Source organism: Muntiacus reevesi, chromosome 7 (genome assembly GCF_963930625.1).
Source record: "Muntiacus reevesi chromosome 7, mMunRee1.1, whole genome shotgun sequence".
Lineage (NCBI taxonomy): Eukaryota > Metazoa > Chordata > Mammalia > Artiodactyla > Cervidae > Muntiacus > Muntiacus reevesi.
This window is the reverse complement of record NC_089255.1, coordinates 72976002-73003331: the sequence shown is the minus strand read 5'-3', so window position 1 is coordinate 73003331 and position 27330 is coordinate 72976002. Positions and strand designations below refer to the sequence as shown.

General features: G+C 40.1%; 1 protein-coding gene across 1 annotated transcript in view; it reads left to right on the top strand.

Annotated features, from left to right (window-relative positions):
* Nucleotides 1-764: 764 nt before the first annotated feature.
* SGPP1 (sphingosine-1-phosphate phosphatase 1) overlaps nucleotides 765-27330 on the top strand; it is a 41886-nt gene continuing 15320 nt past the window's right edge. Inside the window, exon 1 of the mRNA XM_065941114.1 lies at nucleotides 765-1646. Coding sequence (XP_065797186.1) covers nucleotides 951-1646 — 696 coding nt within the window. The 5' untranslated portion in view covers nucleotides 765-950. The remainder of the gene's footprint in view (nucleotides 1647-27330) is intronic.

Below are 27330 nucleotides of genomic sequence, written 5' to 3'. Positions count from 1 at the left end.
GAAAATTCTATTATAACTAATCACTATGAAGAAGAAAAAAATCACTACCTTATCACCATATAAGCTGCTTTATAACAACAATATACCCCGATGCCTCACTCCGTATCTTGGTTTGAGTGATCCTAGTTGACAAACTGTCTCTTTGGTGTGTGCACAATATCCATTTACTAATTACTACTTCAGCGATTTATTGGTTTTACTTCGTCTATTTCTGAGCTTTTGACAACCAATGACACGCTGCTGTCCTGGGACCTATATCTACTCTCGTCACCACCAGTCAACTGGCACGTGGCTTTAAAGACAGCTCCGTAATTACTTGTAATTCTTGGAGTGCGTGGCAGTTACTTCGCTTTCGTTCACCATTCACCATTTGATTCTGTGCCAGCAGGATGTCCGGGTGCTTGGCCACTGGCACCGCCGAACCTGGCACTGGGATCGTGGCCTTTCCCAGTCAACGCCGGACCGAGAGAAGTCGGCAACCCCAGCCAGCAGGGAGCGAGGGCTGAGGTTGAAGAGGGGCGCGCAAAGTCCGGCCCTCCGAGCGCCGCGACGCCTGGTGGGTATTAATAAGGAGAACCTCCAGGCCGCCGCCCTGCAGAGCCTCGGCGCCCTCACGCCGCCCGGGTGCGCTCGAGGCTGACCCGCGCCGCCGGGCCCACTTCTAGAGCGGCCGCGGGGGCGGGGCCCGGCGGGGCGCGCGCCGGCGCGTGGAGGCCGGGGCGGGGGCGGGGCGCGCGCGGCGAGGGAGGGGCGAGCGGGGCGGGGGCGCGCGGCGGCCGCTGCGGCCTGTGGCGCCGTCACCCGGCAGAACCCAGCTGGTGGCGGGAGGCGCCGCTCGCCTTGCCGTTGCCGCTGCCGTAAGCGCGCGGAGACGGATCGGGGCTGCGCCAGGGGCCGGCCCACCCTCGCGCCGCCGTCCTTCGGCCCGCGGGCCGCGCCGTTCCGTTATCATGTCGTTGGGGCAGTGGCTGGCCCAGCTGGTAAGCAGTTTGCAGGACCCGCAGAAAGTGGCCCGTTTCCAGCAGCTGTGCGGGGTGGAAGCGCCGGCGAGCTGCACAGCCGCGGCCGCCGCCGACCCGAGGGAGGATGAGAAGGCGGAGGCGCACCTCGCCGGAGAATCCCGGCGCAGAGAGCGGCAGCCGGGGGCGGCCGGAGGGCCTCCGCCGCCCGGGAGCGACCGCAATCAGTGCCCGGCCAAGCTGGGCGGCGGCGGCGCCCCCAACGGCGTGCGGAACGGGCGGGCGACCGAGGTGGGCCAGGCCTCGCCCCGGCGCGCGGGGCTTCTGCGCCGCAACTCGCTGACGGGCGAGGAGGGCCAATTGGCCCACGTGAGTAACTGGCCTCTCCACTACCTGTTCTGCTTCGGCACGGAGCTGGGCAACGAACTCTTTTACATTCTGTTCTTCCCCTTCTGGATCTGGAACCTGGACGCCCTGGTGGGCCGGAGGCTCGTGGTCATCTGGGTGCTGGTCATGTACCTGGGCCAGTGCACCAAGGACATCATCCGCTGGCCGCGGCCCGCCTCGCCACCCGTGGTCAAGTTGGAGGTTTTCTACAACTCCGAGTACAGCATGCCCTCCACCCATGCGATGTCCGGCACCGCCATCCCCGTCTCCATGGTCCTCCTCACCTACGGCCGCTGGCAGGTAAGGGTCCCGGTCCTCGCCCCGTGCAGCCTCCGAGCCCTCGTTGCCCTCCGCGGTCGTTTGATTTTGGCCATTCTCTTCGCAGACTTCTCTTCCCGCAGGTTTTCACAGTGCCCCCCCCCGCCCCGCGCCAAACAGGCCCTTTCTAGCTTAAATAATAATAATAATGAAACGGTGGGGAAAACCTAAGACTTAGACATCAAACTCCATTTTACTAGTAATGCTTTTCTTGGAACCTGATGGAAATACCGTTCGTGGAGTAATACATTATCATCGGGCTTTAGTTGAGTTGATAAACGGTTTTTAATTCTTGTGATGCACAGACTATCATTATGATTAAGTATATCGTGCTTATAATTAATCGTTGGGTGACTAAGATTCACCCGTTTTATACGGTGCCTTTCCCCAGACTGATTGCTGTTTCAGGCGTAGGTAAAAGTCATTGACTTTTGCTAGAGACAGTGTTTGTAAAATAAACATGGTCATTCAGGCAATGAAGTAATGAATTTTAAACGAAAGCCACCCTGTGGAAGTTAATGGAGCACCGCCTGAGTGCTCTTTTTAAGGGGTGTGGTTGCTAATTTGCTGATAGACACAATTTAATTAGCTTTTGGATCACTGATCTGTACTGTCAATTGTTGAGCTACAGTATGTTGGATTAACTTTGCAAATACTTGGTTTTAGTTGTTCTTAAAAGTAGGGATCTTGGTCAGACCAGCGGGTTTGTAAAAATGATAAATATGACAGCCTGACAGCCAGGGATGAGTGAGTTTTTAAACAGTAAACTTTTATATTTTGCGTACTGCTTCTGGCCTCCCACTTTTCAGTTTTTCGTGGTCTGTATATGCAGATTTTAAAGCTAGTTCTTTTTTATATAGAAGCAAAATTTATTTTTAGACTGATGTCTGTTTTATCTGTCAATTTAAAATTCTGAACTGAAGTTCAGTTGGTTTACAATGTTGTGTTAGTTATCGGTCTTTTAAATTGTAAGGAGGTTTGTTCGTTCTGCAGACCAGTCCCTTAATTTAAGAATAGAGTTAATAACTATGAAGAATCTGAGGAATCAGACTTCTTGATTTTTTTTCCCCCATCACAGCACAAAATTATCTTCTACTGAGAAATACACATCCTGTGTAAACTCTGTTATGGTAAAGTTACCTATCTCAGACTTAATTTCAATATAGATAAACCCTTGTCCTTATAGACACTTCTGGGCAGTGCATCTCTTACAGACCGTGGAAAATGTGTAATGTGTGTAATAAGAATGGCAGAATTATGAGGGAAGAGTACCATGAAAGTTTTTTCTTTTTCCCTATGCAACCTAAGGAGTTATACAGTAATGTTCAGATTGTAAAGTAATGCTGCTTGTTTGCATAATAGGTAAATATCTCAAATGCAGTTAATCTAAATACTTCAGAGTTTACTATTGTCATTGAGTTATGATATTTACTGGTTAGCTAATGATGTTTCTCTTATTTTTATGAGATTTTCAGGATTCCATAATGATAGAGCCTTTTATAACTCCTCATTTAGTAGCTATGTTGCAAGCAATTAATTTTTAGCAGTCCAGGTAAGAGAAAGTAGTTTTTTTCCTCTTCATTCATTGAGAGCACATGCTAACAGGAAGTCTGAAAACAGTACCACCGGATTGTTTATGGGATGCATCTATCAGTATTTTAACACTTCAGGGTTATTTGAATTACCAGAATATGCTTACAATATAGTTTTTCAACAACCTAGTATATTTAATTCAAAGTTTGAGGGCTTTATATATCATGCAGTTTTAGAATTTGAGCTAGTCAGGACTTCAGACGTCTCCTGGTCTCAAAGTGTCATTTTACAGATGTCGAAATTGACCAGTTACAGTAGAATTAATCTTGTAAAATTGGTTTATTCTTTTACATGTCCATTACAGGTTTGAATAAACTTCCAAAATTTGAGTAATTATTTGTCTTTGATTAGCTGTTTTAAAAAAAAGACTCCCCTACATGAAAGTTCTGTATTTATAAATGGCTATAATAATTCAGTACAAGGGGGGTTCAGGATGGGGAACACATGTAAATCCATGGCTGATTCATGTCAATGTATGGCAAAAACCACTACAATATTGTAAAGTAATTAGCCTCCAACTAATAATAAAAAAAAAACCCAAACAACCTTTTAAATTTTTTACTTTTTTTTTAAACCTTGTTGTGAATTGAAAACAAAAGTACCTTGCTTTGCTGTAAGGTGTGTAGGTCCTCTTCTCTGTCAATTAGTACTGTAGTACTTAGGAGGCTTGTATTTCCAGAGTGAGCAATGAAAAAATGTATGTATTGCCAAGTGGGATAGGAACTAAACCATGAAAGCCTAGTGTTTTTCTGAGTAACAGCAGTTTTGACTGACAGTTGTTGCCGTCTGCTTGTTCAGGACAGGTGTGTTTGTCTCTTACGTGCGTAGGATGCTGAAACTTCTTTGGAAACTTGAGTTATCTCCCTTTGGTGGGACATCTGCTTCACTCCTCCCTTCATGCCACTTCATGTTCCTGCTTGAAATCTAGTCGTGGTTCACTTACATGAAACCTTTTAAATGAAACCTTTGTGTTTCATATTCATGTGTTCTTAAAATAACAGTAAGCCAGAAAAATTTTTAGGGTTTGCATCAAGTGCAGTTCCTATAATTTACTCCCAGAGATTCTGATCCATTAAATAAGTAAGGGGTATTGCATTTTATTGAAATTCTTTAAATACTTTTGAGGAAAAAAAAATGTACATTCTTAAGTCCCATCCAGTAAAATTAGTATATTTGACCCTTAGGCTGTATTTTATATTTCTCCAACATTGCTGTCACTGTTCTTTTGCAGTTCTTTTAAAGGTATGTTAATAATACAAAAAGGGAAATTGAAACAGTATGGCTCCAAACAATTATTTGATATACTGGAAGAATTTTTTCCAGTAATGCAGGGTAGAAAGTGTTATGGTATTTCTCCAGGTACTAAATAGCTTGATCATATTATTTATTGGAATTTTTTGTAGCTGAATTGAGAAAAAGTAAGAAATAAGGAACATTAGATATTAAAAACATAGTCTTTCGAAGAATAATATAAAAAAGTAAAGCACTCCTTTTATATTTATTCCTGCATGTTCTTTCCAGAAATAAAAAGTCTTAATTTTTAAATAATATAGCATGTAATGAGTTCAAATTTTATACTTAACAACATTAAGCAATTTTTAGATGAGTTTCATTTTTAAAAAATTAGTGACATCACATGCTTTATAGCCTACCCATTCCCAACTAGACCATATGCTTTCACTACTTTAAAAATTATTATTAAAATAATAGTTATATTATTATCTTTATTAATATTTATTAAGGCCTTACTATGGGTCAGACATTGTTTGAAATGTTTATTACCTCATTTAGTCTTCTCTTAAAACATGCCAATGTTTGGCCATACTTGTTAATACAAGTTTACAGATTATGAAACTGAGATAGGAGAAGAATAACTTACTCAAAGTTACATAACTAGTGAGGCACAGGCTGACTGTAACTTATAGACAGACTCTAGAGCTTACAGAGAAAACTCTCCGCATCATGCTTTGTGAATTTTAAATTGACTTTGCAGTAATAAAGTTTTTGAAATAGATATGTGTCCTTAAAATACAAAAACAGCTTTGATATGCCTTGAGATACAATACATGTACAATAGTCACAAATATTTCTTTTAAACATAAGTTGGTGACTGAAACTAAATGCTGATTTAATTATCCTTCCTTTCTTCTATTTTCCTAATATGAATTTTAAAAATTAAGCATAATGAAGGCTTTGGGAAAAAAATAAGATATTTATCATAATATAGTTTATTGTAGATAATAAAGGAAACTATTTGTGAGATCATGAAATGATAAAAGGCAAAGAAGTAAGAGTTAGAAGTGCTAGAAAAGTAGGTCACAGATGACAAAGACCAGAAAAGGCTTTAGGAGCCACGGGGAACTGACCATTATAGTAATTCTGGGAAGAAGTACAGTTTATTAAAAAATGAAATTGGCTTGCTACTTTATTTCTTTTTAACTAGCTGATACTTGTGTTTGAAACGCACATTTTTCTGATTTTGTACATGCTTATTAATAAATCTCAATTTTAAATTAATTTATTTGAATGGATAATAGATTGTTGAAAATCCAATGTTTACATAAAAAAATATGAAGAGGAGAGTGGGGCTGGCCCCATGGCTCAGCAGTAAAGAATTCATCTGCGATGCAGGAGATGCAGAAGACTTGGGTTCGATCTCTGTGTTGGAAGATCCCCTGGAGGCGGGCCTGGCAACCCAGTTCAGTATTCTTGCCTGGAGCATTCCATGGACCGAGGAGCCTGATGGACTTACACAGTTCATGGGGTCGCAGAAAGTTGGACACGACTTGAAGCTACTGAGCACATGAGGAGGAGAGTACAGTTTTCCTTTTTGTTGTCACAGCTAGGAGGCTGTCTTTTCCAGAAGGATTCATCGTTAGAAATTTCTTATTTAATCTTTTGGAGATAGTCTTTACTTTGGTAGTGGTATATTTATATAGTTTGTTCTTCCTACAGATGGCAATGTACTATATTGTTCTAGACCTTGCTTTTTTCACCTAGAAATATATTGTGAAGGTTTCCTCTTCTTTTACCCAGCAGTTAATGAATACTAATTTTGTGCTTATGATTGTTTTAAATGCCTTGCATGACTTTCAATCCCCAGAAAATCCCATGAGTATTATCACTGGTTTGCAGAAGAAACTGAGGCAGAGAAAGTTAAGTAACTTGCCCAGAATGACTCTGCAGGTACCTAACAGAGCCTGGATTTCAGATTCAGGCCGTCTGGCTCCGAAGTGACCCCACACTGCTGCGTTATGCTGTGTCTCTGTATTAGCAATTTCCGTTGAGAGAGCTATCCGATTTTTGCACATGTGCGTGATGTTCCAGTACATTAACAGCATGATTTACTCAGAATTTGATTGTTCCATTACTGCCAATTGAAAGACATTCTCTATTCTTTTCCTACCAGATTGTTGGTATTTTACTAATTTTTAAAAACTATACGTCTTTGGTTTTCTCTTTGTTTTTTTTCCCCAAGTCCTTGCTCTACCTTCAAATAATGTTATACCAGTTTGGGTACAGCAATAGCATGCTTTATTTTTCCCTTTTCCCTCCTTTGTATTTTTGTTGTCATACATTTTACATCTATGTTCTAATACTCAGAGTACATTGTTATTATTTTTGTATGGTGTTCCAGGATTATTTCTAGAAATATTTTTTTCTCCCCTCTTCCCTAACATCCTCCCCTTCCGGAACTTGTCTCACATATGTTAGATTTGTTAAACACTGGTCATTTGTAGATCACTCGTGCTTTGATGATGATGATGATGATGATGATGATGACTGCAGTGCTTTTGCTCTCTGTGCTTCATTTTGGATAGTTTCTATTGCTATGACTTCAAATTCACTGGTCTTCTGCAGTGTCTAATTTTCTGGTAAACATTATATAGAATGGGATATGATTTTAGATACTCTAGACTTTTATATCTGGAAGTTCCTATTGGATCTTTGATCTAGTGTATAATTAAATTACTTGTCAGTTTCCTTTTTTTAGGCTCACTAGAGTGAATCTGGAATAACCATAGTCTAGAGCTAAGTTAGCCTGACTGACTTACAGTGATAACCTTCTGAAGACTACCCAATTCCCTCTGCTCTCTGCCTGATGGGAAAGCAGTTGCAGGCCTGTGTAAGCTCTGGGAATTATGTGGTCTGCTACCACTTTCCAGTAGTTTCCCCCCAGCCTGGTGGACTTTTGTCCCATGTGTGCTCAAGGTAGGACACGGCCAGCAATTTGCAGAGACCCCTTCACCTCCATGGAGTTCTTTCTCCACCCAGAGTCCTGTTTCCAGTAGTCTCTTGAAAATTATTGCTGCTATGGCCCCTGGGAACTTTTGTTTCTCTCCCCGTAGCTCAGTAAGACTGTTAGACTTTGTTTTGGTTCCTCTTCTTATGCTACAGCCTGGAAACTCCCTCTAGCAATCACCCAGGGCAATCAGAGGGCTCTTCGCATTTGTTTTCCCTTTTCTTATGAATCACAGTGCTGTGCTATTTGTTTTCCAGTATCTGAAAACAGTTCTTTCATATAATTTGTCTAGGTTTTTGGTTGTTTCCAGAGCAACAGCTTTTCCTACAACAGTTAATTGTTTATGGACAGAAACAGATATCTTCTTATCTCTACTGTTTTGTGGGGTTTTTTTTGATGTATATAAAATACAGCAGCTTCAGTTCAGTTCAATCACTCAGTCGTGTCCGATTCTTTGCGCCCCCATGAACCACAGCACACCAGGCCTCCCTGTCCATCACCAACTCCCAGAGTTTGCCCAAACTTATGTCCGTTGAGTTGGTGATGCCATCCAACCATCTCATCCTCTGTCATCTCCTTCTTCTTCTGCCCTCAGTCTTTCCCAGCATCAGGATCTTTTCAAATGAGTCAGCTCTTTGCATCAGGTGGCCAAAGTATTGAAGTTTCAGCCTCAACATCAGTCCTTCCAATGAACACCCAGGACTGATCTCCTTTAGGATGGACTGGTTGGATCTCCTTGTAGTCCAAGGGACTCTCAAGAGTCATCTCCAACATAACAGCTTACTGAGATGTAATTCATGTACCATACAATTCACCCATTTAAAATATACAAGTCAGTGACTTTCAGTATATTCATAGCATTGTGCAACCATCACCACAGTCAACTTTGGAACATTTTCATCATCCCCCAAAGAAATCCTATCCCCATAGTCATTGCTCCCAATTTTCCCCCAATCTCTTGGCACCTCTAGACAATCAGTAATCTACTCCATAGGTTTGCCTACTATTGTCATCTTGTATAAATGGAAGTATTCAGTACGTAGTGTGTTGCGAATGGGTTTTTTCACATGGCATAATGTATTAAGATTCATGCATTTTGTAGCATGTATCAGTACTTCAATTCCTTTTTATTGTTGAGTAATATGCCAGTGGTAAAGAATTCACCTGCCAGTGTAGGAGACACAGGAGACGTGAGTTTAGTCCCTTGGTCAGGAAGATCCCCTGAAGGAGGAAGTAGCAGCCCTCTCCAGTATACTTGCCTGGAAAACTCCAAGGACAGAGGAGCCTGGCGGGCTGCAGTCCGTGGGGTCACGAAGAGTTAGACACATCTTAGTAGCTAAGCACGCATGCATGCAGGCCAGTGGATGAAATACTACTGTTTTATGTGTCTTTTCATCATGGACGTTTGAGTTCACTTTTGTGCTATGGTGTGTGCTTACTTGCTCACTCATGTCCGACTCTTTGTGACCCTGTGGACTGTAGTCCACCAGGCTCCTCTGTCCATGGGATTCTCCAGGCAAGAATACTGGAGTGGGTGGCCATGCCCTCCTCCAGGGGATCTTCCCAACCCAGGGATCGAACCCAGGTCTCCTGCACTGCAGGCGGATTCTTTACAGCTGAGCTACCAGGGGTTCACTTTTTAGTTATTTTGAATAATGTTGCCTTGGATGTTTTTACATAAGTTTTCGTAGACATATTTTTTTGATTGTTTTTTCTCTTGGGTTAGTTACTAGTTTTTGAAGTCTTTTATGTTATGGTGAAATTAGCCTTTTGATTGTGGTGTGATTTGGAAATATGTTTTCCTAATTTATTACCTCTCTTCTGACTTTTTTCCCAAGCAGAGTTTTTTTTTTTTTTTTACGTATCAATTTTTATTTCATAGTTTTGGAGTTTTATATAATGTTAGGATGTCTTCCTACCATGGTTTCCTATAGTACTTTTATAGTTTCATTTTTTTATGCTTAAGTCTTTGAATCCAATCTCTTGTTTTGAGGGAGGAATCCAATTTGATATTTCCTAATGGCACCATTTATTGAATAATCCATTTTTCCCTGTTAACTTGAGCTGTCACTTTTATCATATCTTAAGTATAGGTATATATTTGGGGTCTATGCCCATACCTTGAGTTAGAGTTGGTATATCTGATATTGTGTGCAGATGTGTGTGCTTGGTCACTCAGTTGTGTCTGACTCTTTGTGGCCCATGGACTGTGGCCCACCAGGCTCCTCTGTCCACGAGGATTCTCCAGGCAAGAATACTGGAGTGGGTTGCCCTGCCCTCCTCCAGGATATCCTCCCTACCCAGGGCTCAAACCCAGGTCTCCCACATTACAGGTAGATTCTTTACTGTCTGAGCCACCAGAGAAGCCCAAGAATTCTGGAGTGGGTAGTCTATCCCTTCTCCAGGGGATCTTCCTGACCCCGGAATCTAACCAGGGTCTCCTGCATCGCAGGTGGATTCTTTACCAGCTGAGCTACCAGGGAAGCCTGTGTTGCACACAACAGTATTGTGTGTTATACTTATTACAGTTTTATAAATATTTTTTCCGTATTCTTACTGGGTTTTGTTTGTTTGTTTATTTATCTTTAATTGAAGGATGCTTGCTTTACAATGCTGTGTTGGTTTCTGCCATACATCAGCATGAATCGCCATAGGTATACCTGTGTCCCGTCTTTCTCTTTTTAAAATTTAATTAATTTATTTTTGGATGTGCTGGGTCTTTGTTGTTGTGTGGGCTTTTCTCTGGTTGTGGCGAGTGGGGGCTGCTCTCTAGTTGCAGTGCACAGACTTATCGCCGCAGTGACCTTCCTTGTGGAGCGTGGGCTCTGGAGGTGCACGGGGGCTCAGTTGCTCCACAGCATGCGGAATCTTCCCGGATCAAGGATCAAACCCATGTCTCCTGCACTGGCAGATAGATTCCTTACCACTGAGCCACCAGGGAAGCCTGCCCTCTCTTGAACCTTCCTCCCACCCCATCCCACCCATCTAGGTTGTCACAAGCCCTGGCTTGAGTTCCCTGAATAATACCTTTACTGTTTTTTTCTTTCCTCATGTACTTTAGATTTTGCCTAGTTCTAAAAGAAAAATCCTTTCGCAGTTCTTTGTATTGGAAAGATAAAGTTGTCATTTTGCATTTAAGTCTTTGATCCATCTTCAGTTGGTTTGTATGTGTTGTGAGGTGTGGATCTGATATAATTTTTTATATAAACATTTAACTGACCTTGCACCATTTTCGGATAGTTTATCCTTTCCCACTGTAGTAGTATTGTCTGTAACACCACTTACGTTACATATCAAGTTCCCGTATTTTCAGGTCTAATTCTGGATTCTCTGTTCTGTTGCACTGTTTGTCTAATCTCTGGTGATATCATTGCCTTAAATGCTATAGTTGCTTTAAAATAAGTCTTGGTATCTGTTTATGAAAGTTCTATGTCATACTCTTCAAGGTTATGTTGGCTACTTTTGAATATTTCTTTTCAGTATACATTTTAGAATCACCTCTTTAATTTCCATGTAAAAGCCTGTCTGGACGTTTACTGAAATTGCAGTGAATTTATAAATTAATATGGAGAGCATCAATAGCCTTACAATATTGAATTTTCTTATGTTTGAATATGATAAATGTTACTTATTTAAATTCTTAAATGTATTTCAGTGAAGTTTTATAATTTTCTCCATATGGATCAACTATTTTTTTTGTTGGACTTTTCTCTAGTTACTGTATTTTTTGTTACTGTTGTAAATGATATCTTGTTAAAATTCAAATATTCTAACTTTCTGCAGCTGTAGTATAGAAATGCCCTTGGCTTTCATACATTGATCACACATAAACTTTGTTCAACTCTCCAATTTATTTAATAATTTGTATGATAGTCTCATATGTTTTCTATGGGGAAAATCATGTCAACTGAGAATAATGACAAAATACATTTGTTCTGTTGTAATTATACATTTGTTTCTTCTGACTGACTAAAAAGCTTTAATCAAGGTAATGACATTCAATACCACAAATATAATCTCTTCACATTTTTAATAAGTACTAGGCAATAATATAAGCCCTCCAGATATCAGAGTGAATAAAACAAATAAGTTCTGTTTGCTCAAGGAGATTAGATGGGTATTTTAGAAATGTTCTTGAACCTGTAGTATGGGAACCGGACTGGAAAGAAGCAGGGCAGGAGGCAGGTAAGCCGGACCTAGTAAGAAGTTGCTCCGCTCGTCCAGGGGAGAGTCGTTGGGGAGCTACGTCAGGAGACTGCCTCGTCAGCCTGCTGCCTGATTTTTTTATGACCTGTGAACTGTGAATGGCTTTCACAGTTTTAAATAAAGTCAAAAGGAGAAGAAGATTTTAGGACACATGTGAATTATATTATTCAGAATTTTCGTGGCTTACCCAGTAAAGCTTTATTGGAACACAGGCCCGTCAGTTCATCTGTGTGTTGTCCCTGGTGTTTCTGTGCTAGAACAGCACAGATGAGGAGCTGGGACATTGACTGTAGAGTCCACAAAGGCCAAGAGGGTTACTTTCTGGCTCTCCATAGAAAAAGACTTTACTGGCCCCTGACCTACATAGTGGCAGAAGAGAGAAATGTGTGAATTTGAGAGAGATTACAGATACAGCATTGGCAAGGCTTGGCGATTAACTAAATGTGTCTGTAAAGAGAAAAAAATGGAGTGAAGCATTCTTCCCAGGTTTCCAGATATTTGGAAGGACGAGAAACAGTAGTTTGATTTCTAGAAATAGAAAATATTGGAATCAGGTCAGCTTTAGGGAAAGGAGTAGGAGCATGGAGGAGATGAATTCTGTTTTAGATATGTTGAGATGGAGGTGTCTGTAAGACAGCCCTTTGTAAACATCTGGGAGGCAGCTGTGTATGTGAAAGAGACCTGGACAGGTTTGGTCATCAACATGTATTTGCAGAACACAGTGATGAGAGTGGATGGTATTGTTCTGAGAGAGTGCATAGAGGGTCTAGTAGGAAAAAAACTTTAAAGACATTAATATTTAAGGACTGGATAGAGTGAAAGAAATCTGGAACAGAATCTGATAAGTAGCAGTTTGAGAGGTAAGAAGATATCTTAGGGGTTGTCTAACTAAGGCTGGGGGTGGGGAGGGGTGTACAGTGTTCTAGTAACCCATTAGAACTATCTTAAGCAAAAAAAAAAAAAAAAGGTTATTTGAAGACTAGAGTCAGGAATTTCATGGAAGTCAAGGATGAAGTGCTACAAGGTCTCCTGAGGGACTGGAGCTAAGCTCTGGAATACTATCAGAAGTAAGGGCATGCCATCCATCTTTGTTTCTTGAGGCGGCATGGCCTCTTAGTTCTGCTGCTTTCTTCTCTATCTCTGCTTTGGCATGTGTCTGTCAGCCTCATCCCTAGTTCTGCATCATTTCTGAATTCAAACATATAACAGAGACTGACTGACCTTCTCACTTTATTTCAAACTACTGTTAGGAAAAAGAACCAAATCAGCTTAGTTTGGCCAGTGGGTCTGCTTCTCTAGAGCCAGGTGTCTGATCCAGTAGCTGTGGTCCAGAGAACAGCATCACCCAGTGTGAACATGTTTCCAGGGTGACATTGCTGGGTCTAAGTGGGGTGTTCCCAGAAGAGAGAAGTATAGACTGGACAATATCATAAAAAGAATATACTATAAATTATAAGTTAAAGAAAAGGGGGTATTCTGGAGAAGAAAAGTAATTTGATATAAGTTGATACTATTAAAAGGATGACTACTGAACCTTATAGAAGATTTGGAAAACAGGAGAACAGGACAAAGCTAGTATTAACTTTATTCCTTACAATTTTGAAACAATTGGGACCATGCTATGTATGGACTTTATTCTTTATTTAATTAATGTGTAATGGTAAATTTTATGTGTCAACTTGGCTAGGTCACAGTACCCAGATTTTTGGTCAAACACTATTCTAGATGTTTCTGTGAGGATATTTTTAGATGACAGAGAAAGAAGGTGACAGACCATAAAGAAGGCTGAGTGCCGAAGAATTGATGCTTTCTAATTGTGATGCTGGAAAAGACTCTTGAGAGTCCCTTGGACTGCAAGGAGATCAAACCAAGTCAATCTTAAAGGAAGTCAACCCTGAATATTCACTGGAAGGACTGATGCTGAAGCTCCAATACTTGGCCACCTGATATGAAGAGCCACTAGATAACCTTCTGTAATGTAGGTGGGGCTTTATCCAATCAGGAGAAGACCTTTAGAGAAAAAAAGACTACCGTCCTCAAAAGAAAGCATCAGTTCTTTGGTGTTCAGCCTTCTTTATGGTCCAACTCTCACATCTGTACATGATTACTGGAAAAATCATAGCTTTGACTATATGAACCTTTTGTCAGCAAAGTGATGTCTCTGCTGTTTGGTTTGTCACAGCTTTCTTTCCAAAGACCAATTTTAATTTCATGGCTGCAGTCACCATCTGCAGTGATTTTGGAGCCCAAGAAAAGAAAGTCTGTCACTGTCTCCCCTTGTACCGAAGAACTGATCCTTTCCAATTGTGGTGCTGAAGAAGACTCTTGATAGTGCCTTGGACTCCTAGGAGATCAGAACAGTCAATCATAAAGGAAGTCAACCCTGAATATTCATTGGAAGGACTAGTGCTGAAGCTGAAGTACCAAAACTTTGGCCACCTGATGAGAAGAGCTGACTTTTTGGAAGAAATCCTTATGCTGGGAAAGATGGAAGGCAGAAGGAGAAGGGGGTGGCGGAGGATTAGATGGTTAGATAGCATCGCTGACTCAATATATTGACGTGAATTTGAGCAAACTTCAGGAGTTAGTGGGGAACAGAGGAGCCTGGGTACTGCAGTTCATGAGGTTGCAAAGAACTGGAAATGACAGCAACTGAAGAACACAACATCCCCCTCAAGGAAGAAGGGATTCTGTCAACAGACTGCCTTTGAATTTGAGCTAATCAGGTTCCCTGGGCCTCCACGCTGCATGCCTACCCTGCAGGTTTTGGATTTGCCAACCTCCGTAATGCTTAAAAAAACCCAACAATAAAGCCAGTTCTTTACAGTAGTAAATCTCAATGTGTATGTGTACATACACATCCTGTTGGTTCTTTTTCTCTAAAGTGTTCTGACTAATACATTTTGTCATAAACTTTCAATCAGTAAAAGTTCCTAGAAAACATTATTAGTGAATGAAATATTTTCATATTCCTGAAGACTACTTCTGTATGATAGGGCTGCCGTTCCTGTTGATACTATTTACAAATGAGGAAACTGCATTACAAAGAGGCTATGAAACGTAACCCATGGTCCCACACCTGAAGAAGTAAGCACCTTTCATGGGGTCTGTCTAGCTCCCAGCCCTCTAAAGGCTCCCTCACCTATAGGGCTCACGTCTTTTCTCTACATGATGTTGCCCAGCAGAAACTCAGAAGACTACTATTTGGGCAGGTTTCCTGAGAGAAGAAGCAGTAAATTCAGAAACCTTCATCTACCCTGTGGACTGAAGAAGAGAGAAAATGGTCTGCAGGAAAAGAATGAAGTGGATATGTAAAGAGAAGAGATCGCCCTGTGACTGTCCGGTTTATAATTCCAGTTTCTTCTTGAAACTTAGCCTCATTCTGCCCTGGTGTTCTAAATCTTTCTAATGTATTTATTTTTTTCCCCTCGAGATAATTATATATATATCTGTTATTTGCATTTTTAGAGTCCCAAAAATGTATGTAGTAAGTCACTAGATCTGGGTCTGTGTAATTTTATTTGGCATTGCTGTGGAGCTTGTGGGATCTTAGTTCCCTAACCAGGGATTGAACTGAGCTCTCGGCAGTGAATGCACTGAGTTCTAACCACTGGAAAGCCAGGGAATTCCCCAAAACTGATATTTTTAAACACTACGGAGAGTAAATACTGATTTATTCATTGTTGTGTGTTATATATAATTTTATGGTAAACATACTTATATATAATCTTTGCCCTCATTTCTATTTTTTTAGTGAAAAGTTCTAGGAGAAAGGTTACTGATTCAATGTATATGAATATTTAGAGCGCTTTTATATATTGACAGAATGCTTTCCAGAAAGGTTGCCTCAATTTTTACCCCACTAGCAGTGTATGAGAACAATATCATATATGATATATGAGTATATCATTAATGTTTTATTCTTGTCCTCTGTTGTTTACATAAATACTCTCCATTCCTTAAATTGAAAATATATAAATTTTTTGTTGCTTGCCTTTGTCCTATGTTTAAGTTACTTTAAAAATTTTTGAGTTCTACTAAAGACAGTTTTCATAACTGCTTTTTAATTGTATTAATAAGTAATTATATTGACTTACCAACTTCAGTGAATGGGAATGGAAATATCCTAATATAAAAAATAATTCTGGTTATGTGTGATAAATATTTAAGGAAAGCATATCAGTAAGAGTAAAACCATTTGGTAGAATAACTGAAGGAAGTGTTTAGATAAGTGTTCCATGATAGGGTTTACAGTGAAAAGATTAGATAGTGTTATGAAATGAGAAACATCTAGGAGATCATGTAATCTGTTTCGAGTTTAGTTAATTCTTATTAATTTGAAAATTTGAAGGATTTGTAAATTTTTCTGTCACATTTTGTTGTTTCTGGTTTTCTTGGCTGTGCAGCTTGCAAGGGATCAAGTTCCCTGATCAGGGATCAAACCCACACTCTCTGCTGTGAAAGCTTAAAGTCTTAACCCCTGAACTGCCAGGGAATTCCCTCTTTTCGTCTTTTTTGATAAGCTCTAAAACGTTCTTTTTTTTTAATTGATGCTTTTGAACTGTGGTGTTGGAGAAGACTCTTGAGAGTCCCTTGGACTGCAAGGAGATCAAACCGGTCAATCCTAAAGGAAATCAGTCCTGAATATTCATTGGAAGGACTGATGCTGAAGATGAAACTCCAATACTTTGGCCACCTGATGTGAAGAACTGACTCATTGGAAAAGACCCTGATGCTGGGAAAGATGGAAGGCAGGAGAAGAAGGGGACAACAGAGGATGAGATGGTTGGATGGCATCACCGACTTGATGGACATGAGTTCAAACAAGCCCTGGAGTTGGTGATGGACAGGGAAACCTGACCTGCTGCAATCCATGGGGTCGCAGAGAGTTGGACACGACAGAGCAACTGAACTAATATTCTTTTTAGAGGAAATACTTAGATTTAGCAGATAAAGCTCAACATTCTCTAAGAAGAAAATGGAAACTAGGAACCCTTACCAAACTTGAAATTATAACCTATTTGTATAGTGATAAAAGTATAAAGTAACATGGATGGTAAATTGCAAGAGGCATCAGAATAGGCTGCTAGAATGTAGTACTTAAATGTTATGTAGCATCCCTGGCTCTGTTTCTTGTTTTGTAAAGAGAGGGGAATGAAATCAGTATAAGATATCCTTTCTACCTGTAATTAAGTGAAATTTAATTTTTCTCCATTCTAAGAAAAATCAAGTAAAATATATCCATGATATTTTTGATCCTGGTGATACAAGGAATTAAACAACATACTTTGGGGAATCCTCTGGAGTTCCAGTAGTTAGGACTCCACACTTCCACTGCTGGGTACCGGGGTTCAATCCCTCTTTGGGAAGCTAAGATCCCACATGCTGAGCAGCCAAGAAATAAATAAAAGAGTTGCTGGATACATTAAAAAATAAAAAATAACACACTTTATGCAGCATAGTATAGTGGTTAAGAGTTCAGACTTGGGCATCAGATTTCCAGTGTTTGAATCTCACATCTGTAACTTAATACCTATTTGATTTGGGGCCTCTCTGTGAGGCGTTTCATTTAAATTAGAACACTTACCCCTTAGGATTGTTCTGATGATCAAATGAACTAATATTTGTAAAGAAAGTGAAGTCGCTCAGTCATGTCCTACTCTGCAGTCCCATGGACTGTAGCCTACCAGGCTCCTCCCATCCGTAAAATTTTCCAGGCAAGAGTAATGGAATGGGTTGCATTTCCTTCTCCAGGGGATCTTCCTGACCCAGGAATTGAACCTGTGTCTTCTGCATTGCAGGCAGACACTTTACTGTCTGAGCCACCAGGGAAGCAATATTTGTAAAGCTCTTACAATAGTTCCTGGTACAGAGTTAATTGTATGTTAAATTATTTATTAATATCTAAGTAAAGAACAAACCCACATGCATTTCTTCTAACATATGCCTAGAATGGAATTTAGGGTATACATTAGGGTAGAAAAAATTTAGGGTAGAAAAATATCCTGTTTGAGTTTTCTATTACAATGCCTTTTGCATTTTGAAAATTGCTGTTGTTGTTCAGTTGCTCAGTAGTGTCTGACTCTGTGACCCCATGGACTGCAACATGCCAGGCTTCCCTGTCCTTCACCATCTCCTGGAGCTTGCTCAAACATATGTCAGTTGAGTCATTGATGCCATCCAACCATCTCTTCCTCTGTCATCCCCTTCTCCTGTCCCCTTCTCTTGCCTTTAGTCTTTCCTAGCATCAGGAACTTTTCCAGTGAGTCGGCTCTTCCCATCAGGTGGCCAAAGTGTTGGAGCTTCAGCTTCACATCAGTCCTTCCATTGAATATTCAGGATTGATTTCCTTTAGGATTGACTGGTTTGATCTCCTTGCAGTCCAAGAGACTCTCAAGAATCGAGAACACCACAGTTGAAAAGCATCAATTCTTTGGCGCTCAGCTTTCTTTATGGTCCACCTCTCACATCCATACATGACTACTGGAAAAACCATAGCTTTCACTAGACAGGATTTAGTTTCTTCTAATTTCATGGCTATAGTCACCATCCATAGTGATTTTGGAGCCAAGAAAATAAAGTCTGTCACTGTTTCCATTGTTTCTCCATCTGTTTTCCATGAAATGATGGGACCGGATGCCATGATCTTCATTTTTTGAATGTTAAGTTTTAAGCCAGCTTTTTCATTCTCCTCTTTCACCTTCATCAAGAGGCTCTTTAGTTCTTCTTTGCTTTCTGCCATTAGGGTGATGTCATCATTCATATCTGAGGTTACTGATATTTCTCCCAGCAATCTTGATTCCAGATTGTGTTTCATCCAGCCTGGCATTTCACATGATGTACTCTGTGTGTAAGTTAAATAAGCACAGTGACAGTAAACAGCCTTGACATACTCCTTTCCTAATTTTGAACCAGTCCATTGTTCTGTGTCCAGTTCTAACCGTTACTTCTTGACCTGCATACAGGTTTCTCAGGAGGCAGGAAAGGTGGTCTGGTATTCCCATCTCTTGAATTTTCCAGTTTGTTGTGATCCACATAGTCAAAGGCTTTAGTGTAGTCAATGAAGCAGATGTTTTTCTGGAATTCTCTTGCTTTTTCTATGATCCAACGGATGTTGGCAATTTGGTCTCTGGTTCCTCTGCCTTTTCTAAATCCAGTTTGGACACCTGGAAGTTCTCAGTGAAAGTGAAAGTGAAGTCGCTCAGTCATGTCCAACCCTTTGCGACCCCATGGGCTATAGCCTACCAGGCTCCTCTGTCCATGGAATTTTCCAGGCAAGAGTACTGGAGTGGGTTGCCATTTCCTTCTCCAGGAAATCTTCCTGACCCAGGGATTGAACCCCGGTCTCCCGCATTGCACGCAGACACTTTACCCTCTGAGCCACCAAGGAAGTGTACACCTGGAAGTTCTCAGTACACGTACTTAAATTCTGCTACTCCACTTACTCTCCCAAGTGCTGTTGTCAGCCCAGACCAGATTTGTTCCCAACTGTGAAGATTTGAATTAGAAATTAAAAAAAAAAAAATCTCAACAGAATCTGTAATATTAGGAGAAATTTAGGCACTGGAGAAATTTTCTGGCACCTTGTAAGCAAATAGGCTATATTAGATGAAAACTTATTTGATAGGTTAAAATCAGAATGAATTAATGAATTGGAAACTGCCTGCAAAACTGGGCTTACTCTTTTTTTCTCTTTTGTTTCTACTCTGGTTTCTGCAGAGAGAATTAGTAATTTGTATTTCATCTTAACTATCTGCAAGACTATGGTCTGCCTGTGATACATAGCCCTTGTTTTTTTTCTTTTTTAATTTTTTAAATTTATTGCAGTATGATGACACATTTACAAGAGACTTGGAAAATATACCTCCACTATGTATAACAAGTTTTAAGTAGGTGAATTATTAGTTGGAGTTTCAATATCAAAATCTCAAAACTTAGTAGAATGAATAGACCGAAAAGTAGAAGGATATAGTAGACCTGAAAAGCCCTATGATCCAATCAGCATAGTTAAGATTTATATAATTCTCACATGACAGCAGAATACAAATTCTATTCAAGTTCCCGTAGACTGTAAGCCAGATTTCACATTGTATTTAGTTGCACTGAGCTCCATGCAAGAAATTCTGATAAATTCTCTTTCATTTTTATTCTGTTACAAATATTTTCTAATTTTCCTTGTTATAGCTTCTTAGATACACCTATCATTTAAAAGACATTTAATTTTCAAATACATGGAGTTTTTAAAGTACCTTTGATAATAGTTTCTCTTTTTGATATTAATTTATTATTTAAATGCTTTCTTCTCTGCAGCCACCCTCTGAGTTTTTTCAGTCTTTTAACTTTATTGAGACTTTCAATGGCTACATCAAAGATCTCTCTTGGTAAATGTCACATTTCACTTGAAAATTCGTGGGTTTTTTCCAAGTATCTTATGATATTGATTTCTCCCATATTTCCACAGTGATCAGAGAACAGACTATGATTTTAGTACCTTTAGACCATGAAATTTTTGCACCTTGTTTTACGTCCCTGGATATGTTCCAGTATCTCCTGGTTTATAGCCTGTGTATGCTATGCTATGCTATACTAAGTTGCTTCAGTCATGTCTGACTATTTGTGACACTATGGACTGAAGCCCACGGGCTACTCTGCCGATGGCATTCTCTGGGCAAGAATACTGGAGTGGGTTGCCATGCCCTCATCCAGGGGATATTCCCAACCCAGGGATCTAACCCAGGTCTCCGCACTGCAGATGGATTCTTTACCAGCTGAGCCACAAAGGAAGCCCAAGAACACTGGAGAGGGTAGCCTATCCCTTCTCCAGGGGAACTTCTGACCCAGGGATGGAACCGGGATCTCCTGCATTGCAGACAGTATTCTTTACCTGCTGAGTTACCAGGAACGATTACCTTCATTAGTCTACCAGTGGAAAGTACCATGAAAGAAAACATGCTAATTTAATTACTTTTTTTTTATTATTTGTTTTTCTTTTTAGTATAGAAAATATAGTTTATAATGTGCTATTGAATGAAGAGGTTTTTATATTTCTATGCAACTTGCTTTGTATTAAAAAGTATATACTACTTTTAAAAGCCTAAGCTACAGAATCCTTACCTAATAATGTTTATTCTAAAACAAGTATTGGAAATTCCCTTTCCTGAGTTTAGTTAGTTAGTTCAGTTGCTCAGTCATGTCTGACTCTTTTCGACCCCAAGGACTGCAGCAGGCCAGGCTTCCCTGTCCATCACGAACTCCCAAAACTTGCTCAAACTCATGTCCATTGAGTCGGTGATGAAATCCAACCATCTCATTCCCTGTCATCCTCGTCTCCTCCTGCCTTCATTCTTTCCCAGCATTAGGGTCTTTTCCAGTGAGTCAGTTCTTCACATCAGATGGCCAAACTATTGAAGCTTCATTTTCAGCATCAGTCCTTCCAATGAATATTCAGGACTGATTTCCTTTTGGATGGACTGGTTTGATCTCCTTGCAGTCCAGAGGACTCTCAAGAGTCTTCCTCAACACCACAGTTCAAAAGCATCAATTCTTCAGTGTTCAGCTTTCTTTATAGTCCAACTCTTACATCCATACACGACTACTGGAAAAACTGTGGCTTTGACTAGATAGACCTTTGTTGGCAAAGTAATGTCTCTGCTTTTTAATATGCTGTCTAGGTTGGTCATAGCTTTTCTTCCAAGGAAGAAGCGTCTTTTCATTTCATGGCTGCAGTCACCATCTGCAGTGATTTTGGAGCCCAAGAAAATAAAGTCTTTCACTGTTTCCCATCTGTTTGCCATGATTAATGGGACCAGATGCCATGATTTTCATTTTTTGAATGTTGAGTTTTAAGCCAGCTTTTTCACTCTCCTCTTTCACTTTCCTCAAGATGATCTTTAGTTCTTCTTTGCTTTTCTGCCATAAGGCTGGTGTCACATGCGTATCTGAGGTTATTGATATTTCTCCTGGCAGTCTTGATTTCAGCTTGTGGTTCATCCAACCTGCTATTTCACATGATATACTTTGCATATTAGTTAAGTAAGCAGAGTGACAATATACAACCTTAACATACTCCTTTCTCTATTTGGAACCAGTAAACCAGTAAACCTGGGTTTACTTAACAGGATTTTCAGATTTCAGTTTATCATGGTGAATTCTAGAGATGCTCTCATTAGAAATAAAGTCTGACACAGCCCAGGTTTGAGGTCAGGAATTGAGTGATACCATGGCTTTTAACCCCAGGTTCAGTTCAGTTCAGTCTCTCAGTCGTATCCGACTCTTTGCAACCCCATGAATCGCAGCACGCCAGGCCTCCCTGTCCATCACCAACTCCCAGAATTTACTCAAACTCATGTCCATTGAGTCAGTGATGCCATCCAGCCATCTCATCCTCTGTCGTCCCCTTCTCCTCCTGCTCCCAATCCCTCCCAGCATCAGGGTCTTTTCCAATGAGTCAACTCTTCGCATCAGGTGGCCAAAGTATTGGAGTTTCAGCTTCAGCATCAGTCCTTCCAATGAACACCCAGGACTGATCTCTTTTAGGATGGACTGGTTTGATCTCCTTGCAGTCCAAGGGACTCTCAAGAGTCTTCTCCAGCACCACAGTACAGAAGCATCAATTCTTTGGCACTCCGCTTTCTTCACAGTCCAACTCTCACATCCATACATGTCCACTGGAAAAACCATAGCCTTGATGAGACGGACCTTTGTTGGCAAAGTAATGTTTCTGCTTTTTAATATGCTATCTAGGTTGGTCATAACTTTCCTTCCAGGGAGTAAGCGATAACTTTCCTTCCAGGGAGTAAGCATCTTTTAATTTCATGGCTGTAGTCACCATCTGCAGTGATTTTGGAGCCCCCCAAAATAAAGTCAGCCACTGTTTCCACTGTTTCCCCATCTGTTTGCCTTGAAGTGATGGGACCAGATGCCATGATCTTAGTTTTCTGAATGTTGAGTTTTAAGCCAACTTTTTCACTCTCCTCTTTTACTTTCATCAAGAGGCATTTTAGTTCCTCTTCACTTTCTACCATAAGGATGGTGTCATCTGCATATCTGAGGTTGTTGATATTTCTCCCGGCAATCTTGATTCCAGCTTATGCTTCTTCCAGCCCAGCGTTTCTCATGATGTACTCTGCATAGAAGTTAAATAAGCAGGGTGACAGTATACAGCCTTGACATACTTCTTTTCCTATTTGGAACCAGTCTGTTGTTCCATGTCCAGTTCTAACTGTTGCTTCCTGACCTGCATATAGGTTTCTCAAGAGGCAAGTCAGGTGGTCTGGTATTCCCATCTCTTTTAGAATTTTCCACAGTTTATTGTGATCCACACAGTCAAAGGCTTAGGCAGAGTCAAGAAAGCAGAAATAGATGTTTTTCTGGAACTCTCTTGCTTTTTTGACGATCCAGCGGATGTTGGCAATTTGATCTCTGGTTTCTCTACCTTTTCTAAAACCAACTTGAACATCTGGAAGTTCACAGTTCACGTATTGTGAAGCCTGGCTTGGAGAATTTTGAGCATTACTCTACTAACATGTGAGATGAGTGCAATTGTGCGGTAGTTTGAGCATTCTTTGGCATTGACTTTCCTTGGGATTGGAATGAAAACTGACCTTTTCCAGTCCTGTGGCCACTGCTGAGTTTTCCCAATTTGCTGGCATATTGAGCGCAGCACTTTCACCCCAGGTTATCTTGAATGAGGTACTGTAAGTGGCTAAAGGCTTATGTTTACTTCATTTAGCAAGTATTTATTGACTGCCTATCATATGTAGACACTAGACAATAGTGAAAATAAATACTATTATTTTAAGTACATATAAGTATTTGTAGTATATGTGTATATATAGAATGTATACAGAATATATCTTAATGCATAAATGTAGCCTGTGTCAAAGATAAGTGTTGTTCATTTCTTTTAGTAAAGTGTTGTAGGTATTTTATTCTTTTGGGTGCTATTATAAGTTGAATTATTTTCTTACTTTCCTTTCCAGACTACTTATTGCTGATGTGTAGAAATAAAACTCTTTTTTGTGCATTGATCTTGTTGTACCTGGCAACTTTGCTGAATTCATTTCTCAGCTCCAGTAGTTTTTGTAGATTCTTTGAGATTTTCTGTTTTTAAGGTCCTGTCTTTGTGAATAAAGATAGTTTTGAAGTGAAGTGAAGTTGCTCAGTCGTGTCCGACTGTTTGCGACCCCATGGATTGTAGCATAGGACGTTCCTCCAGCCATGGGATTTTCCAGGCAAGAGGACTGGAGTGGGTTTCCATTTCCTTCTCCAGAGGATCTTCCCTACCCAGGAATTGAACCTGGTCTCCCACATTGTAGAGATAGTTTTACTTTTTCCTAATTTAGATATTTTAAAATTTCTTTTCCTTGCCTAACTGCTCTGGTTAGAACCTACAATACAATGTTAGATACCAATGGTGAGAGGTAGACATCCTTGTCTTGTTCCTAATCTTAGCAGGCAAGCTGGACGGGACCTTTCAGCCACTGAATGTAATAGTATCTGTGGATATTTCATAAGTGCCCTATATCATGTTAAGAAAATTCCCTCCTGTTCCTAGTTTTTGAGATCTTTTATTGTGAGGGAGTGTTGAATTTTGTCAAATGCTTTTTCTATATCCGTTGAGATGATCATGTGTTTATTTTGCTGTGTTTTTACTTTCTTCTGTTAATGTGTATGACACTGATTTTTTTGTTGAACCACCCTTGTATTTCTGAGATAAATATCCATTTGATCATGGTGTGTAACACTTTTAATGTGCTGTTAGGTTTTGTTTGCTAATACTTTGTAGAAGATTTTTGCTTTAGTATTCACAAGGGCTAGTGGTCTGTAGTTTTCTTGTGCTGTCGTTTCTGGTTTTGGTATCAGAGTAATACAGGCCTCATAGCATGTGAGGAAGTATTCTCTATGCTTCTGTTTTTTTTAAGAACTTGAGAAATATTGACATTGAATCATCTTTAAATAAATGTTTGGTGGAATTCACCAGTGAAACTGTTGGGACTTAGGTTTTTCTTTGGAGGTTTTTGATTGCTGATTCAGTTTCTTGTTTAGATTATATTTCTTCTTGAGTCAGTTTTGGTAATTTGTGTTTCTCTAGGAATTTGTGAATTTCATCTAGGTTATCTTAATTTGTTAGCATATTAATTGTTCATAGTTTTCTCTTATAATCCTTTCTATTGCTGTAAGATCAGTAGTAATGTTTCCACTTTGATTTCTGGTTTTAGTTATTTGCATTTTTTTTTTTCTGCTAGGCTGTAGTTTTGCCAGTCTTATTCTTTTTAAAGAAACAACTTTCAGTTTTGTTGATTCTCTTGTTTTACTGCCCTGTATTTCATATTTTCCCACCCTTATCATTTTAGTACTTCCCTCTATTGCTCACTTTGCGTTTAGTTAGCTCTTCTTTTTCTAGTCCTCACTGTAGAGTTGTGATTAGTTTCTTTTGTTTTAATGCAGGACTCCACTGATGTACATTTCCCCCTGAATGCTGCTTTCATTGTATTACATGATTTGTATTATCTTGTGTTTAGTTTCTATTTGTCCCTATTTTATAATTTCCCTGTGATTTCTTATTTGGCCTAGGGTTATTTAAGAGTAGTTTAGTTTCTTCATATAGTTGATCTTCATTATTCATGGATTGTTTGTAAACTTAGCCCATGCAGTAAAATTTGTTACCCAAGAATCAGTACATTCAGACATGTGCAGAATGTGAAAAATTTGAGTCACCTGGCATACATGTTCCCAGGCAAGGATGAACAAGGCAACAACCTGCTTTCTTGTTTCAGCTATTATTTACTGCAGACAGTCCTTTTTGCTCTGTTCAGTGCAGTGTTTTTCAAGTTTTTGTGCTTTTAATGATGGTTTTACTGTTTAAAGTCAAGTGAAAGTCACTCAGTCCTGTCCCACTTTTGCTATTCCATGGACTGTAGCCTGTGCATGGAATTCTCCAGGCTAGAATACTGGAGTGGGTAGCTATTCCCTTCTCCAGGGGATCTTCCCATCCCAGGGATTGAACCCAGGTCTCCCGTACTGCAGGCAGATTCTTTACCAGTTGAGCCACCAGGGAATGGTCCCCAAACTACACTACTGTTTCAGTTCAGTTGCTCAGTCATGTCCGACTCTTTGCGACCCCATGGACTGCAGCAGGCCAGGCTTCCCTTTCCCATCACGAACTCCCGAAGCTTGCTCAAACTCATGTCCATCGAGTTGGTGATGCCATCCAACTATCTCATCCTTTGTCGTCCCGTTCTCCTCCTGCCTTCAGTCTTTCCCAGCATCAGGGTCTTTTCCAGTGAGTCAGTCCTTCCCATCAGGTGGCCAAAGTAATGAAGTTTCAGCTTCAGCATCAGTCCTTCCAATGAATATTCAGGACTAATTTCCTTTAAGATTGACCAGTTTGATCTCCTTGCAGTCCAAGGGACTCTCAAGAGTCTTCTCCAACACCACAGTTCAAAAGCGTCAATTCTTCAGTGCTCAGCTTTCTTTATAGTCCAACTCTCACATCCATACATGACTACTGGAAAAACCATAGCTTTCACTAGATGGAAACTTGTCGGCAAAGTTACGCCTTTGCTTTTTAATATGCTGTCTAGGTTGGTCATGGCTTTTCTTCCAACAAGCAAGTGTCTTAAAATTTCATGGCTGCAGTCACCATCTACAGTGATTTTGGAGCCCAAGAAAATGAAGTCTGTCACTGTTTCCATTGTTTCCCCATCTATTTGCCTTCATCTATATGAAGTGATGGGACCAGATGCCCACAATCTTCATTTTTTGAATGTTGTTTTAAACCAGCTTTTTCACTCTTCTCTTTCACTTTCATCAAGAGGCTCTTTAGTTCTTTGCTTTCTGCCATAAGGCTGGTGTCATCTGTGTATCTGAGGTTATTGATATTTCTCCTGGCAGTCTTCATTCTAGCTTGTGCTTCATCCAGCCTGCCATTTCACATGATGTCCTCTGGATATAAGTTAAATAAGCAGGGTAAGAATATACAGCCTTGATGTAATCCTTTCCCAATTTATAACCAGTCTGTCATTCCATGTCTAGTTCCAACCATTGCTTCTTGACCTGCATACAGATTTCTCAGGAGGCCAGGTAAGGTGATCTGGTATTCTGGTATAAAGTGCTATTTAGTGTCCCTAAACACGAGAAGGCTGTAATCTACTTTACAAAGAAAATATACATGTGTGAGATAAGATTCATTAAGGCATCAGTTACAGTTCTTTTGGCTATGAGTTCAATGTTAATGTATCAATAATATAGGACATCCAGAAAAGAGAAGAGGAAATTCACCCATGTGTGTGTAAGGCCACTCTGGAAATGCAAAAGTAGTATTTGTAGTGTCTGATGAAGTTATGGAAAACATGAGAAAGTGGCTGAATTTATGGATTCATGAGATGATAACCAGTTTAAAAAAAAAAAGAAACCATAGTGGACAGCATTGATGTGAGACTGAAAGCCAATGAAACCATGTTACACAGAGCAAGGAAAATATTAAATTCTTCTCTTATAGTGCTGACTGGCCTGCACATTTCAAAACACTACACAACATTAAAAATGTTAAACTTTCAGTAATCCTGAGTCAAGATCAAGAGGCTGCGGGCTGTTCTTTAAATTATCTGCCAAGTGTTAGGA